Source organism: Notothenia rossii, assembly GCF_949606895.1.
Source record: "Notothenia rossii genome assembly, chromosome: 5".
In the NCBI taxonomy this organism is placed as follows: Eukaryota; Metazoa; Chordata; class Actinopteri; order Perciformes; family Nototheniidae; genus Notothenia; species Notothenia rossii.
This window is the reverse complement of record NC_136903.1, coordinates 50,150,095-50,167,895: the sequence shown is the minus strand read 5'-3', so window position 1 is coordinate 50,167,895 and position 17,801 is coordinate 50,150,095. Positions and strand designations below refer to the sequence as shown.

General features: G+C 40.7%; 1 protein-coding gene across 2 annotated transcripts; it reads right to left on the bottom strand.

Moving 5' to 3' along the window:
• Positions 1-114: 114 nt before the first annotated feature.
• Positions 115-16,770, bottom strand: lamb3 (laminin subunit beta 3). 2 transcript variants are annotated; one of them, XM_079681893.1, is made up of 23 exons: positions 16,669-16,770; positions 16,531-16,579; positions 15,396-15,550; positions 12,498-12,612; positions 12,268-12,341; positions 11,947-12,138; positions 11,303-11,366; positions 11,034-11,224; positions 10,479-10,599; positions 9,369-9,557; positions 9,065-9,220; positions 8,615-8,808; positions 8,102-8,198; positions 6,763-7,138; positions 6,522-6,682; positions 5,866-6,056; positions 4,989-5,195; positions 4,751-4,895; positions 4,160-4,367; positions 3,465-3,606; positions 3,204-3,380; positions 2,364-2,526; positions 115-905 (listed from the first exon to the last, which is right to left on the bottom strand). In XM_079681893.1, exons 2-23 carry the CDS (start codon positions 16,553-16,555, stop codon positions 775-777), a joined length of 3,474 nt encoding a protein of 1,157 aa, XP_079538019.1. In that variant the 5' UTR covers positions 16,556-16,579; positions 16,669-16,770; the 3' UTR covers positions 115-774. The 2 variants fall into 2 exon arrangements, with proteins under 2 accessions (XP_079538019.1, XP_079538020.1); XM_079681894.1 differs by lacking the exon at positions 16,669-16,770 and having other exon boundaries at positions 16,531-16,668.
• Between the last annotated feature and the right edge of the window lie 1,031 nt (positions 16,771-17,801).

The following is a 17,801-nucleotide window of genomic DNA, read 5'->3' as shown; positions in this document are numbered from 1 at the left end:
GTGATGTCATGGAGTATTCTAAATGAACACATGTAGTGACATTCTGTTTGTGGTATGTATAGGTATGTAGTACTTGTATCTAGTACCATCTCCCATGAAGCTCCAACGCATGCATCAAAGTCATAAACACCTTTATTTAAATACTACAGATTCTGCACAAACAACAGATGCAATACAAAGAATAAATAAGTTAACATTCACCCTTTTTCCGTTTTGTATTATTCAAATACAATAATTGTGGTGCAATGTTCACAGTGGAGAGTATTGCTGCTGAAAAATAAATCCTATTTGGGTTTGCTCTTCGCTCTCATAAAAACAGAAGCTGTGTTTTCTTTTCAAATAAAGTGCTAAATGATGAAAATGAAACTGATGGACTCAAAATATCACTACAGTATGTGTTTGACCAAATATTGAAATGCACCTACATAATGTCATAATACTGGTACTTTTAAAAGTATTTACGCACTGTTACTTACAATGGTCTTTAATGTTCAATAGAGTTATTTTGGGATAAAGAGTACTCAGTTATGTGTCTTCCTGAACCCTCTTTCTGCCCCCCTCCTTCTATCACATTCAACTCCAGATAATCACGTCCTACATTTCCCACAATTCATTGAACTGCCCTGGATAATGTTATAGACAGGAGTTATAGCAATGTTCAAAAGGAAAGAAGTGACAGCTTTCTTCCTGACAGTAGAAGCAGTGTGTGTGTGTGTGTGTGTGTGTGTGTGTGTGTGGGGGGGGGGGGGGGGGGGGGGGGCGCCTGCGGGCCTCTCAGCCATGGCAGATGGCAGATTTCCGACGAAGCTTTTCCAAAAGATCTTTAAGCTTGACATCCAGCCCTTCAAGCTGTGAGGACTTCTGTAGGATCTCGTCCTGCAGTGACCTGAGGGACTCGGCTTTACCTGAACAAAAGAAAGTAGAGGAAGTGACTGAGGGTGTGATCAAACACTGCAGGAACAACTTAAGTCAAAGTACAAATACTACTGTCTCCCTTGGTATTATTATGTCATTGTCTGTGCCTTGCTTTGTAAAACACGTCTGGTGTCTATATGTGACAATGTTTTTGTCGTCACATGTTCTCTAATAATTCTGAATAATAAAAGTGTAATTCTAGTTTCAAAAGTAACTCGTTATGAAAATTGGATCTTTTCACAGTATCATATAAATATGATTATTATATTATCCTGTTTTTAAACATGTACTGTACTTTGTCAATGTGCACCAAGTCTAGATAAATGTAAATGATAAATGAAATACTGCGTAGATTAGTAGTACAGCACAGTATCGTACCATATCATCATATTATGTGTTTTCATTTGTCCAAAGTAACCTGTAACTATGAGTGTTCAAATGAATTTAGTGGATCTTTACAGAATAGAGTAGGACATTTGGTTTTCTAAAAGTTTGTGTGCAGTGGAAGTATAAAGTAGCATAAAATGGAAAAACAAAAAAAAGTACAAAAACGTTTATTTCCGGCAATATCCAGAAGGCCAAAAGTGAGACTTAGGGACAAACTGCATGTAGATCAGTCCTTACTTATAACCTCTTCGAATCAGAGGGGAGAGTTTGGGTGTATTTATCAAGCATCTCACATTCACCCGGTGAAATGACCTTCAGCTTAATGGTGAAACGTTTCAAATCCTCCCTCAGCAGACAGGAAGACTTATTTATAAAGTGTTCTTATTTGAGAGTGACTAACATTACTAAAAGGTTAATGAAATCAAAAGTTGAACCACTCACTTTGTGGTTTGGTGCGCTGCATTACCAGAGGTGAAAGAAGTACTCAGATTTACTTGAGTAAACGTAGAAATACTATGGTCTTAAAATACTCTGTTACAAGTAGATGTGCGAAATGTTACTTAGGTAGAAGTACAGAAACAATATGTACCGGTACTTACAGTATCAAAAGTAAAAGTCCTTTCACAATATTCTATTTTTGATATCATATTTAATATCCTGTTTTTATCACTAACAAATACATATCAGGGCATTTCAATGTTGTAGTTTGTCAATATGAAGCCAATTTAAGATACGTAAAATGAAAATACTGGTTTGAATTGGTAGTGCAGTACTGCATCATATCATATAAGCAAATCACATGTTTTAATATGTTAAGTAAACTGTTGCTATTAGTGTTAAATACATGTAGTGGAGTGAAAGTACAATCTTTGCTTCCAAAATGTAGCGGGGTAGAATAATAAAGTGTCATTAAATGGAAATACTCAAGTAAAGTACAAGTATGTAACCTAATACAGTTATGTGAAATGTGTTGACATTAAACATTTAATTGAAGTTTTTTCAGTGTACTTTAGCATGGTACTTGAGTAAATTTACTTGTACTTTCCAGCACTCTACAGTACCTTCCAGAGCCTCGGTCATGGTGTCGGTGGTGTTGGCCAGTTCTCCAGCGTCCTGCTTTAACTTGGCAAGCCTGTCCCCCACGGGCCCCGCCCCCCCCTCCGGGCCCTTGGCCGCAGCCTTGTCCTTCAGCTGCTGCAGCTTCTCCTCCAAAGGCACCAGGTCCTACAAACACACACACAGAAACACACACATATTTGAATTCTCCAACAATACCCAGCAACAATAACAGCGTTCCTAAATGTTTCAACAAATTCCTTACCGGGAAAGTCTTAATGACGTACCCTGACAGCAGACATTTGCAAATGAAAAAAAACCGTTTCAGCTCATTTCAGGATTTATAGTACATTACTCATTGGTGGAAAGTGACTTTGTATATATGAGGTACTTATATTTAAATTGAGTATTTCCTTTTCCTGCTACTTCATACTTCTACTCCACTACAATTTGGAAAATAAACATTCTACTCTTTACTCCGCTACATTTATTTGAAAATATTAGTTACTTTGTAGGTACAACATTTTATTACAAAAATGTAATGTAATGTAAAATATCTGCTGTAAATTGTATTGTAAAGTTAATAGATCATTCATTGGAATCCAGTGATAACATATATATTATTGTTTCTACAGTGGTATTGTAACTTTGACCTAAGAGTAAGAGCTGAGGACTCTTCCGCCGCTGACGTTGATACGAATGTAAGTGGTGTGACCAAGTATTTGAGACACTTGAGTTTAGTAGAATAAAGAAAGCCAACAGCTATAACCTCAACCCCAGATGGTTCTAGGTCCTCTTTGTTAACTTAAAGGTTTATTTAAAAAAAGGCAGAGCAGGTCCCCCACCTCTTCAGCAGCATCTGCCTCATCTTGAGCCTTTTCTGCATCTTCCTGTGCATCCTCAGCCAGCTGGCCTCCGTTCTTCAGCAGCTCTTTAAGCTCGTCCAGCTGAGGCTTCATCGGCTTTATCAGTTTTGACACATCATCCAGAGTCTTCTCCGCCGGGATCAGCTGCTCTTTAGTCTGCATGAAGAGAACCACCAAAGCTCAGTCATTCTTTCTTTGGAATGAATGTGCCCAACGTCAGCTACGTTTGATGTGTCCTACCTTGTTAAGGTTGTCGCTCAGGTTCTCTATGAGATCCATGCTGTTCTGCAGTTTGACATCCAGGTCAGCGAGGGAGCCCTCCTCCGAGACGATGCCTTCCAGCAAATCATCCACACCGTCCTTTACTCCTAGTGCCGTATCCCTGTAGTCAGAGAGAGAACTTTGACATCAACCTGACATAAATCATCACAAAAAGACACAGCAGAGCATCCTGGGGAAGAGAGGAAGGAGGCCCCTGTATTTCTACATTTTGATTTAAATTGTATTCCTGATAAAAACTATAGGGGCAACTTTTGATGAAGTCTTAAATGTTAATTATCTCAGTCTTAGTAACAGGATAATAAGATCTGTGTGTGCCATTTTGGAATTTGGATTTGTTATCCTAAACTCAACGTAACTAGAACAGATATGATGCTAGAAAAAAAAGAACAATCTTACAACATTTGACTTGAAAATACTATATCTATAATGTATCGTACAAAATGATTGTGGTTTAAAAATGTCAACATCTTGATTAATGTTTTCAACCTGTTTAATGATATATATTCTGTGATGTAACACTACATGTCCTTGTTAATAATTTCATTATTCATTTAGGCTAAAATCTGTAGTTTTTCCACCTTGGCCTTTTTATACGTATATTTTATTAAACAGACTGAAGCGTCAGCAGTGTGCTCCTGAAGGTTGAAGCCCACCTGGCATCCTTGGCTTCCTGCAGCAGTTTCCTGGCTGTCTCCAGCTGTGGCTCCGCCTCCTTCAGCACGGCCGTGCTGTCAGGCAGGTTGGCGGCCAGGTCCTTCAGCTCCTTGAGCTTCCTCTTCAGAGCATCCAGACTGAGAGGTAATTTGGCTTTCAGGATCCAGTCGCTCACCTCCTGGATGTGGGTCAGGTTGGAGGAAGGGTCTGCACAGAGAACAACAGAAACAGCTTAGCCAATTAGTACTGGAACCAGGAGAGCCTGAACCTCAGACAGTTACAGCGGCTGTCCAGCTCTATATTGGAGCTAAGTGTAGAAATAAGCAGCAGCCTTCGCACCAATGAAGAAGTTGTAGCAGTGTGTCAGTCGGGTGCTATGGAAGCAATGCGAGAGATTTGTCTGTCTGTGTTGTTTTAAAACGTGTGTCATAACGGATCCCTTGTCTTTTACCTGCATCTCCCAATGGGAACAAAGGAATAACCTGAACCTGGAATCTTCCTTCCATATATCAGGGGAGGGGGTCAGATGTACTGTATGTGTTGGGCCACCAGCCTCCTCTCGCTATATTCTGCACCACAACAATGTTTACCTGATAGGAAATCCTTGAGATCGTTCACAACATCACGTGTCTCCTTCAAGTCGTCTTCTAGATCTTCTCTGGCCTGCTTCATCTTATTGGAAAGCTTCTCTGCAATCAGTCTCACCTGATTGGTGTTTTCCTGTGCATCCTGGAGCTGTAAGGGATTGATGTTGTGTTATACAATACCTATAGAATCTGAAAACATTGCTTGTAAAACCAGAGCAGAAGTGTTGGAGTGTGTGTGAACCTTCTCTGCAGCATCGGTGATCTTCCCAGAGAGCCGGTCCAGTCGCTCCTTCACATCCTTCACATCAGCGTCGGCCCTCTTGCTGAGCGGCAGGGCGCCCACACACTTTTCGCCCTTTTTACAAGGTGGGGTTCCCTCCGGAGGACACAAGTCTTCACCCTCACACTTCAGAGGGGTGCAGGGCTCTGAGCGGACACTGCCACATACCTGAGAATATAGGAGCCATGGTCTCATTGTAGGAAAAAGTCATCAAACAGGTGTTGATACAATTCTCAATGAATGCAAAAGTAATCAACCAGTATCTTCAAAGCTGTAGTTTTGATAATGCTCAGTGATGGATAGTAACAAAGTAGTATTAGTATTAAGTGGTAATCAAGTACAATTCTGAGTTACTTGTACTTTACCTGAGTATTTTCAGTTTATGCTACTTTTTACTTGCATTCCACTACATTTTAGAAGCCAATATTATACTTTTTGCTTCACCACATTTATTTGACAGCTTTTGTTACTAGTTACTTTTTAGGTTTACTGTAGATAATTAGGTAATAAGAAATCTTATTAAATAAACTGATATATATTTCTTGTTAAAGATATCCAACAGCATATACAGTTATTTAAATTAGCTCTACATCACATACCAGTTGTTATACAAATAAATCAATAATCATAATAGTAACCCATTAACTCAATATATATAAGATTCTAAAATGAGCTATCATGCAAAGTAGTACTTTTACTTTTGGTACTGTCATATTTTGAAGCTGATACTTTTGTACTTTTTGAATGTAATATTGCTGAATTTCTGATTACTTCTTCCAACACTGATCGTGCCACAAAGCACACTGTATCTGTCTCCCTGCCTGAGGCTGGCAGTCACCTGTCTGGCAGCAGGAGTGAGGTCCGGTCGGGAGGCTATGTCTCTGGTGTTGGCGGGCTGTATTTGGTCGCGAATGTCATTAGTCTCTTTTCTCAGATCAGCTGATTCCTTTACTGGGGTTTTGCTGTCATCCACTTTCTTAGCTGCATCGGTAGACTCATTGTAGGCATTCTTGATGGTAGAAAAAGCTCCTAATGGGACAGTTAAACAAAACACAAGTAAATTCTACGATGTTCCCATATAAGAACGTATTTTTGAGAGAAATTGTGGAAATGGTGCATTTTGATTAGAGCCACATAAGAGAGAGTCTATTTTACCCTCTTGTTTTGTTGTAACTTTGGTGTTCTCCGCCAAATTTGATCGGTCTGTTTCAACTGCTCTTATATTAACATTAAAACCTACAAAATGTTATTTAACACCCTTTTAATCGGTAAATAATGTCTCAGACCAATGGTTTACGTGAATAACTGCAGTAAATATACAAATAATAGACACTGAAAATGTATTCCAAAATTTAAATGTAATCAAATCGATGAAATCAGTCAGATTTGACCCGGGCACAACAGGAGGGTTAAATCATGCACACAAATAACTGCAAACAATGATCTGTCACTAGGTGTAGTGTGTAGCGGTGATGGTGTGTCCTTGTTTCTGACCGGAATTGTTTTGACTGACGGAGTTGTCCTTTGCATCTTTCTTGGCTTTGTACTGCAGAGTGAGACTGTCCAGCAGAGCCTGCAGTTTGTCCAGCTCTGAGCCAAGACCAGGAGTTCTTTCCTTGGGTGACAGCTCATTGTTAACCTTGTCCACCTGGTCCCTGCAAGACAAAATTAGGCACCAGTTAGAGAAAAAAAACAGAAGTTAGCGGATTCCCATGTTTCCTCTGTGGAGCCTTACCTGAGCTTGTCCAGTTTGGACAGAGCTTCATCGATCTGTGTGGTGGTATTGAGTGGAAGAAAGATGGATCCCCGGATCAGGTTCAGGCTGTTCTCCAGGACCCGGACGCGAGGTCCAAAGTTTCCAAGATCACCAGAACCTCCAGGACTGGTAGGGATGCTGGGGGAGAGTCTCCCCAGGGCTGTGCTCAGGTTCTGTCTCTGGGCGTCCAGCGTGAAGAAGCAGGAGGGACATGTGGTGCAGCCCGGGAAGGAGTCGCAGTGTCCCCGACTGCAGGAGTCGCAGCGGGGCCCCGTGACGCCCGGCCGGCACAGACACACTCCGGTCTGCTTATCACAAACTTCTGGAAGTGTTCCTTCAGCATCACACCGACACGCTGCGGAGGAAGAGACCATTACAAGACGATAATAAACTGAAAATAATCTACACATTATACTTTGGTTGAACAGTTTATATATAATAAATATAAATACACATTTTAATTATTATAATTTTTTATATGCATTTTTATAATTTCATAACAAGACAGATATCACTACACACTGACCACACTTGTACATGCTGTTATAATGCATTTTCCACGTAAATGTCCAAATATATTTTTACATGAATCGCTAGACACAATGATTACAGATATAGTAGCCTTGAAGAGGCCTGCTTTAGTTGGAATGAAGCCCCCCTGTACACCCCACTACAGCAGCCTTGGTTCATGTCTTGAAATAAGCAATTAAGAATGGACCTGGGACTGTAATCTGGTACAAAAACATAACTGAGACCAGATTAGCCTCTGCTAAACACGGGATCTGTGAGTGAACAATATCTTGTTATTATTTATTTCAATTAAGTACTGTCAGTCCTGCACAACCCTTCGAATGTATTTCACATTTGTATACAGAGCTACCTCTTTTAATATCTGCACAGCTTTCCAATTTTCGTAACAATGCACATAATTAATGTATTTTATTATTCTGAGTATTTTGTCATATTATATTATATTTGTTATCCTTTGTTTTTGGTTTATCAATATTTCATGTAAATACTTCTCTATATTTTTATGTTACAATAGTTTCTTTATTAAAGTTTTTTTTTTGGGGTTGTTTTTCTTACAAGGTATCTTCTTTAACTGTGTTTATGTATGCACCATACACAGCTAGACCAATCCCTGGTATGTGTAAACTTACTTGGCAGTAAACCTGATTCTGATTCTGAACCTTTCTTAAATGTGAATCCAACATGTACTGAATATAAACAATTAAACAAGATACACTTGTACCTTAACCAAGACAGAAAACTACACATACTCTAGGATCGCCACTGGGAGTAATGAGAGAGAGCTCACGCTTGCAGCCGATGAGAGCGTCTCCGTACGTGTTGTCGGGGCACTCGGTGCATCCTCGGCCTCCAAAGCCCGGTCTGCACTGACAATGACCGGTCACCTAGACAGGAGGAAACGGAGCTGATTATAGTCAGTACTGTTTTCAGTGTAGTCACATTGTCAGTTGATATTCACTGATACACTAAAAAAACAGAGACGTTGACTTAACTAAATGAATTATGTCAACAAATCATACACAATTGTTTTAGGTTAGTTGAAAGCAATAATATTAAGTTTAAATAAAAAAAGAATAGGTTTAACTAGATACTATTGCTTTCAACTAACCTAGTACAATTATGTGGAACCTGTTGACGTAATACATTTAATTAGAGTCAAGGTTTTGTTGAAACAATCATTTGGGAATGATTAAGGGATTAGGGGAAACGTTTTTAAAACTGATTTGATTTTATATTGAATTTCATTTGTACTGGTATTTCAGTCAAATGTTCTATTACTCTTTGGGGTCAAAGGTGGTACCTGGTCACATGTGTCACTGTAGGACCTGGTGGGGTCACAGTTGCAGGGGGTGCAGCGTCCTGACAGAGAGGGTTTCCAGTAACCTTTAGAACACACTTCACAGGTCAGGCCGTGGAAGTGAGGACGACACGGACACTGGCCGGTGATCGGGTCACACACCTCTGTCAGAGAGCCGTCCACAGAGCAGGAACACTCTGCAAAGAAGGAGCAGTTAGGAAGATCCCCAGACACACACTTCAGACTGAGTGATCCACTGCAGTAACAGTGATAGTATAATGAAGGTTTCAAATGGAAGCTAAAGAAGAGTGAAACATCTGATATCTTGGGATTATGTGTTTAAGGATTCTCAAATTCAGGAGCATGCACTGAGACCCTTCCTCTGATCTGGCTGAGCTAGTATTTGTGAAACAAAGTGTGATATACAGTATATTATTATTATGTTATACTCACTGGAGCAGCCCAAAGGGTTGGAGGTGCTCAGGCCGTAGTAGCCTCTCCTACAGCGGTCACAGCGGGGCCCTTCAGCATTCACCTTACACTGGCACAGACCTGTGCTGTCGTCACACCGGCCCCCGTTCATCGTCCCCTCAGCACTGCACACACAGCCTGTAGCAACAACACAAGGATGTTATACAAGAGAATATTTTGAACATTTTGCATTCTCAATTCAAACATGCATGCCATTGTAAGATTTGTTTTGTGTTGCATAGCATAATGTTCAGAGTGCTTTCCATCCCACTGATGATCTACTCACGTAGGCAGGCATCAGGGCGGTCCATGTGGCTGCGGGGGTTGGGCTGGTAGCCTGGGGCACACTGGTCACACTTTGGCCCAGTGGTGTGGTGCAGACATCCCTCACACACACCTCCACTCTTCCGCCCGCTGGCTTCGTACACCGCCTCGTCGAAACGGCAGCGCTGAGCGTGGTTGTTACATTCACAGCCTGAGGAGAAAAAAACAGTAATAATTAGTTAACTGTTGATATTTGAACCCCAGCCACTGCAGGCAACATGTCCAATAAACTAAACCCCAAATCAGAAAAGGCTTCAGTGTGTGAGTGAAGGCTCGTCTCATGAGCAGGAGCACTTTGTGTGGCAGGCAGCCTCTGCCTTTGTATGAATGTTTAAATGCTGACTTGTACAAATCAGATTTCCTGTTTTCAGCCTCCACCGTGACAGAGCTGGACACCAGTGAATGCCAATATCAACGTACAAGGTTAGCAATGATAAATACAGTAAATAACCTCACCCAAACTGCAGAGGTGGAAGAAGTACTCAGATCTTGTACTCAAGTAAAAGTAAGTAGAAATACCACAGTACAGGAATACTCTGTTACAATGGAATGGCTGCCCTTTGTAGAGATTGAGATTTAAGAAAAATGTGGAGTGGTCTCTTAATTTTTCTCCAGAGCTGTATGTTTTGATTATAATGATTGATCTTTAAAGTGTTCTCAAAGCTGGTAAAGGTGCAGCTAGTTTGAATGACTTTGTATACTGCAGGGTAGCTTGTGGATTTACTCCAGGTGGAACTAAAGTCTGATTTAACACTTGATTATATTTCACATCATTCATCCACATCTTTAAAGTAACTAAAGGTGTTAAATAGATGTAGTGGAGTAAAAGTAAACCATTTACATCTGAACTGTAGTGGAGTGGAAGCACAAAGTAGCAACAAATCGAAATACTCAACCAAAGTACAAGTACCTCAAAATTGTACATAAGAAGTGTACTTGAGTAAATGTACTTAGTTACTTTACACCACTGCAAGACTGTAGCCTTATGTAAAGTAACTTCTTCTACTAACTGCTCACTACTTTATTTAATCGCCTGCTTGTTTAGAGGAGGTGAAGCAGGAGCAGGTCTTACGTTGGCAGCCGTGTGTGTCCCCCTCCTCTGCAGGGCTCCAGGGACGGTCGTTGTAGAGGTCTTCACAGTGCTCACAGTTCACACCTGCTGTATGATGCTGGCAGTCACACTGATGATTCACCTGCAGAGCAACACAGAGAAAGGATCACTGCAGCAAATAAAATAATAATAAACAAAGTCTTAGTTCTGAGAATACGGTTCTGAGACATTTGGGGTCGAAGCTGGGTTTAGCATAGTTCACTGAACAATCTGAAACGTTGACTCTAACTAAATGTATCATGTCAACAGATTTCACATAACTGTATTATGTTAGTTGAAAGCAATAATATTAAGGTTAAGTAAAAACATTAAGTGCAACTTATTATTTTTGCACTCAACTAACCTAATACAGTTATGTGAAATCTGACATAATACATTCAATTAAAGTCAACGTTTCACTTTTTGTGAAATAAACCAAAAGCATGAATAAGCTGTATAAAGAAAAACATTTGCCTACCGGCAACTCCATAAACCCCCCCTTCCTCAACCCCCCCCCCCCCACACACACACACATACCTGTATGCTGCTGGCCTGCGGGCTGCTGTAGGCCTCTGGCAGGCACCGGTTGGCGTGTCCGTGGCACATGCAGCTGCCCACCACCCTCATCTCCTTCAGGGCGTAGAACCTGCTGAGCGCTCTGCCTGGCAGCCGGGGGACCTCGCCCAGCTCTGTGAGCCTCACCCTCAGCCCCGTCACCCCCGACACATCTGAGGGGGAGAGAGCAGGTCAGCAGCGTACCCTGTGACCCAGTGAACTCATTCATGACAGACAATTGAGAGACTCACCTTCAATCTTTTGGCTTTTGGAAGCTGGAACATAGGCATACTGACGCAAAGGACTGTATTGGATCTGGAAAAGAGACATTTACAGTAAATGTCATTTTAATTTATATAACATCATTGTTTTCCTTCACAGTGTGATTTGCTCTTATTTCACAACACAATTTTTTTTCTTTCTTTGTGAATGCATTCCTGCCCAGGCCTTAACAGGTTGGAACTGTGTGTATACTTGACTAAACATCACATTTATCATGAGTTAAAGCTAAATCAATTACACATTTTTTCCACAATTACAGATACAAAACTGTAGGAATGAAATCTAGTTTGTAAAGGTGTTTATTTTTAATAATTAAAGTTAATTGAACTCCTCAAATCACACACAAATTACAAAGTGTTTATTGATTTTTTGCCTTAAAACCTACCTAGATATTTTCTAAAGAAAGCAAAACACCTTACACTGAATTTGGCCAAATTGTTTGCCCACAAGCAGCAAAAAAACAAGACACTGAAACAAGGTCTTCTTACGCCGAGGACATCACAGTTCTTCAATTTAATAACAATACAAATGTAAATAATGTTTGATCTTATTTTAAAATCGGACAGAAACTAAACATTTAGAGAAATGAGCCTTGAAAAAGGTAAAGCCTTACGGTGTGATCTTGATATGGGCTTGCTCCAGTAGGGGGCAGTGTGTAGCAGTATGTGTGCTCCAAAGTCAGAGGACTTGCTGTGGGGATGCCAGGAAAAGATTTTGCACAGTCTGTAGCCAGGTACAGGGCAGGCTGCCACCCTCTGCCGTCATCCAGAGTCCTCTCTATAACAAAGGCATTGGGACGAGGACCCTGCAGAGAAATACAAATGCTCTGTGATGCAAAGATACAATACCATCCTAAAGAAGATTTAAACATCCATCTAACAACAGAATAGACAGAAGTGAGTGTGTTTATTTGTGTTGATGTGATCCAGCATACCTTAAAGCTGAGCTGCAGGTTGTCCAGCTGGAACAGATTGCCCAGGTCCAACTGGAGGGTCACCGGGGTCACCTCTACAGGAAACACAGCACAGCAGCACACATGTTCACAGAGAAATACTTTAATACTCAAATACATGTTTCAGATAGATTTCATGACGTTTGGTTTCCAACAGCCAGAGGACAGCACTATTTTTCTTTCTTTATCTCTTTATTTCTTTCTGTGCCCACCTTTCTTGGACTGCCACCATCTCTGCGGTCCGGCGGTGGACAGGACATCCCGGACAGTGTGGGCCAGCCGAGCGTTTGGGTTGGTGGAGTCACATGGACAACACTTCATCCTCCTCTAAGAATCACAAAACAAACAAACATCAGTATCAACACACTTTCCCACAGAACTGCATTGTAATATTTGTGCATGCATTGCGACTCGTCATTAGGGGCAGGCACAGCCCCACCTAGTGTCAGCAGAAAGTAATGCAAATAATAATTCCCAAAATATGCAAAAAATATATATGTTAAAATATATTCTAAGATCATGTTTAGTCATCTGATTCGTCTGTACGTTGCTGTTTTAGTCTGTGTTCTTTTAATTAGTGCAGTGTTTCTCAAAGTGGGGGGCGTGGAGGCATGACAGGGGGGGATCAGGAGGAAAAATTGTTATGACAAAGAAAATAAAGAAATACAAAAAATAATTCATAATTTGAAAAATGAATTATTAAAAAATAATATGCTACAGTACAGTACAAGTACATCTGGAGCAAAGTCCATTTGTGACACCTGTGGAACCTGACTAGTGAACATGACACAAATTAATTATAAAATACAAATCACACAAACCCGATACAATTTGAAAATTATTTCGAGCAGCACAACACCGGTTTCCACAAAGCTAACTGAGGAAAGGTCTTTTTAAGATGAGTATTACCGTGACACTTCATGTGTTTGTATTTGATGAGTCAATATGATTCAAGCTTGAAAGCATAAAATAAACATTGTCGTTATAAGCAGGAAATAAGCATTGAATTGTAATCACTATTTTTTTTCTTATAAAAAAAACAGTGAATCTTATTTTAATGACATGAGAGGATTAAACTCTTACAAACTTGGCTGTGTTCATGTCATGTTGATCACCACCTCTCCTCAGTTAGCTCAGAGGCTTATAAACTTGACATATGTGGGTTAAAAGTGATTTCATGTGGAGGCCTTTTCCGAAGGTTTGTGGCTTTTGGCACTGAGGTCCGTCACCTCAAACACACGTGCAAACACACACTGTTTGCATTTAGTTATTGCCAACTGCTGTTGCACCAACTGTACATGTTATTATGGTAGAAACACATTAAAAATACTTTTAAAGTAATAGTCCCACATTAAGAATATTACAAAAAAAAAAGTGTGTTAGAAACACATTGGAAAGGATAAGTGTATGCGGGAATAGGAGGGGTACATGATACGTGTAATATACAAAGTGTGTGAGAGTTTGATGTATTCCTATAATTTAGCTGTATTGAAACGCAACCCCATTTATTTGAATTCATCAAGATTTTTCTCTCATTCTGGATTCCTTTCATAACGTGGAGGCAAAAAAATAGTTTACTTCAAGAATTAAAAATACAAATTGGTAATATCATAATCATATCGGGTTTTAAGTATTATTATTTGTTACTAAACGAGCTGCTCGGAGCAACGTGATGACGCAGAGCGAACAAGATGGGACTGGCCCTCCAAGCTGGAAGTGAGGGCTTTTATCTTTACTATTGTGGGTCTTTACTGGTAGTTATGCGTGTGTGTTGGTGTGTGTGTGTCAGCGCTGAGGTACAGCTGAGTGTTGTGGCCCCTCCCTGACTGGACGAGGTGCGGCTCAGGTATTACAAAAAGGGAAAGCATTGATCAGTCAGAGAGAGTCCCCACCCAACACAGCTATCCATGCCCTGAGGCGCTGTAAACACACACTGTGAGGGACGAGGGTTACACAACATCACACACGTCCTGATGGGATGCTCTGTCTTGAGGAGGGTTTGTCTGATGTGCTAATTAACTGTAACTCAAGTACTGTCTTTATTATAACGTGCAGGAACTTTAATTACACTATACAGAAGGTAGGAGTTCAACAACATTACAGAGAAACTATCTTGAAGGTGGGATCACACACACAGACACACAGACACGCACGCACGCACGCACGCACGCACGCACGCACACACAAACACTTTACGAGTACCCCTGGTACTTTGTACTGCAGTTTGGAACCTCTGGGCTTCTGTCCAGCTCCTGACCTGTGCTGCCTTCTCACTCTGTGTTGCATCATTCTTTTAATTATTATTTGACTATTATTGAACTAAAATACTGCCCACAAAAAAAATCTTGTAGAACACATCTTTAAAAACAATCTCTGTCTGGGGGAATTCTGACAGCACAGCAGACAAACAATACCACATTTAAACTTCAACAAGATTAGATGTTGTAACTAAACGTCTGCAGCTGGGTTGAAACTATTCATCAAAGTTCCAGTGCAGTTTCACCACAAACAAAATGTCAGCGTGATACATCATGAAAGATGATCTGTTGGGTTTTATCTCACATTCTCTCCCCTTTTGGAGCAAAACATTTTCTGTATGACTCTTGCTCACTGTTTGACCTCTGCCCTCTCTTATTACAAGATGTAAATCCAGTAAGAGGGTGTTTGTGCTGAGCCAGCAGATGCACTGATTTTTCAGACGCTGGTCAAAGAGAACAGTTGCAACATGATGCCCTGGCATTGAAATTAGAATGTTTCACAAATGGGCTGTGGACAGTCTGGCCAAACCCCCGCAGCCTCCCCCTGTCTGTCTGGTCACCCTGACCCTTGACCCCCCACGCACAGAGCCATGCGAGGCCCGGCTGAGACGTGACTGGGTGGTTTCACTGATATCAGCTTTTGAGGGAGATGTGCCTTTTTGATGTCTTCTCCACATATTTAACCCAACAGCTCTTTTAAGCAGCCCCGCTCTGCATAGCAGTCTCCCTCGATCAGGAGCGTTTACTGAGGTTTGATTACAGGGGATTTTAGAGGTTTTGTATAAAATTGTAACACAAACCAGAGACACTTGTGTCATCACATCTTTGATGGTTCACACAGGACTGTCCTACCTGTTCGTATGGGGTGCAGTACACCTCGGAGCCCGTCAGGCCGCAGGTAGAGGAGGCATGGAGCTTGTGAGACCGGCCCAGCAGGAGGTCATTGCTGGGGGGGTAACAAGCCCCTTGAGAGCAGTCAGTCTGGGCCTGTGATACTGCAGCTATGGCTGTCAGGAGGGGGCATCACAACAAGAAATGAAACGTTACAATGGGTTTTATAACTATATGAACAATGTAAGTCCTCACAAACATGAATATCACACTTCACAGCAAATACTGACCTTAATCATGCAGGACCAATCCTAGAAGGTGGGTCTACACAGGAAGTCAAACTAACTTTCCCCTGCACTCTGCGCAGTAATGTTTGTAATGTTAAAGATTGTTTCTGTTAAACTAAAACACACCACAAATCCTCTAAAATGTTGTGTTATCTGGATTAAATAAATTATCTTTCATTTATTAATACATTTACTTTTTTCTACTCAGCAGATGGGAAAGTATAAATACTTTAAAAACGTACAACTCCATGACATTGGTAATTAAAAGGCATGTAAACCCTTACAGTAATGTGATACAAGTGTTTTGATATCATATGAATGTCTCTTTTCAACAGTAAAATGTAATGCCTTTTACTACAATGACCTCAATCACATGATACTTTATCAAACCAACCTAACCTGATTATATTGTTGATATTCTGCCTAATCCAACCTTTAAAATGAATTCCCTAATTTATCTATATACTCACCCCTAATGAAGCACAATGAAACGTCTGCAGTACTCAAAACGGATGCTTTCTCAAAGGGTAGACACAGCCAATGTCACTCATTGTGTCTGAATTTTATATAAATGTTATTTGTACATTTGTACTAACACGGTTACGAATATAATTTATTTTGTTAAATTTGAAGAAAAAGGTGTTTTAAGTATTTCCCCTAAAGTAGTGTGAAATCATTCGAAGAGAGTATGCAGGATTTCATTCCAACCAATCACTGCAGCACAGATCAGGTTCGTTTCAACTCTCTGCTAAAATGCAGAGACGCATATAATCAGCTGCTGAAGTGTTGGGCTGGAAAACCTGGTGAAAGTTGCAGGACATACTTGAAACAGAAAGAGAACACAAAAGGAAAAAGGAACAGATTCTTACCAGCTAAAAGTAAAAGTAGTCTCATGTTTTGTTCGTCCTATGAAAAAGTCTGGTGAGAAAACAAAACAAATATCAGCAGGCGGGAACGATCGAATAGAATCAAAGCCAGTCGTCTGTATTTCCTGAAGTGGGACTCACCTGCAGTGTGTGTGCTATCAGCTCTGTTATCTGCTCTATATAACTGTGTTGCTGCCAAGCTGCTGCGTTATAAACACTGTCTCACCTGGGCGCTATGACACATTGTGTGTAAGAGTCACACCCTTCCCCTCCACTCCCTTCACTCCATGAATCAACACACACACACACACATACACACACAGACAGGAAGGCAGACACAGTCAACACGAGGAAACCACAAACTTAAAAAGACTCATCCAGGTGTAATACAACACAATCCTGACCTCAAATATAAAACTTAAACGGAGCTCCAAACATTCCATCTGCTCATTGAGCCAGTTAGAAAAACATCAAATGTTCGCAGATGTGTTTCTTGTTACTGTGCAGGCTAAAACATGTCTTTACAAAATCTAGTATTTACTCTCCCAGAGAACTCTGGGAATCCTCTGACTTTTTCATGCAGCACCATCATCATGTTAGCATGTCTTGTGAACATTTGAACATGTTAATGTTAGCATATAGCTGCTATACACTTTAAGAATACATCGATAGCCATAAAGCCATTTTTGATATTCGCAATAAAAGTATTACTTTTAAAAACTCATTAAAAAAAATAATACAATAAAATGTTTACGATTAATAATTTGATTTTCAGTTGTCAAAGGTGGACCCGCTCTTTGTTTGCTCAGATTCTTCCCCACAGTGGCTGGCAGAACACATTGAACCTTAACATTCCTTAAACGCCGGGGACTATCATGTCTCAACATATCAGAAACATGATGCCTAAGTTTGAATCTGTAATGGCTATTTATTTATCATGACATTTATGTTACACTTAAACACTGTTTTGTGTTTTTCCCATTCATAAAAGCAGATTTCTGGGAGGGGGGGGGGGGGGGGGGGGGGGTACCCTGTCAGATACATGCCTGTGGGCGGTCTTACCCAGCCTGTGTGCTAACTGTGAGTGTGCAGTGCTGCTGATCATCACCTCTGTGTAAGAAATAGTAGCCTGAGGGCAGCTAAACACACGTCATGTTTTTCTCCATTCTCCTCAGACACACTGACTAAGTCCAAGTAGGGTGTGTCTACTGACTCAACTAACACACACACCCAAACAGGCACACAACTTCAGGCATGTACGGTCACGACTTCAA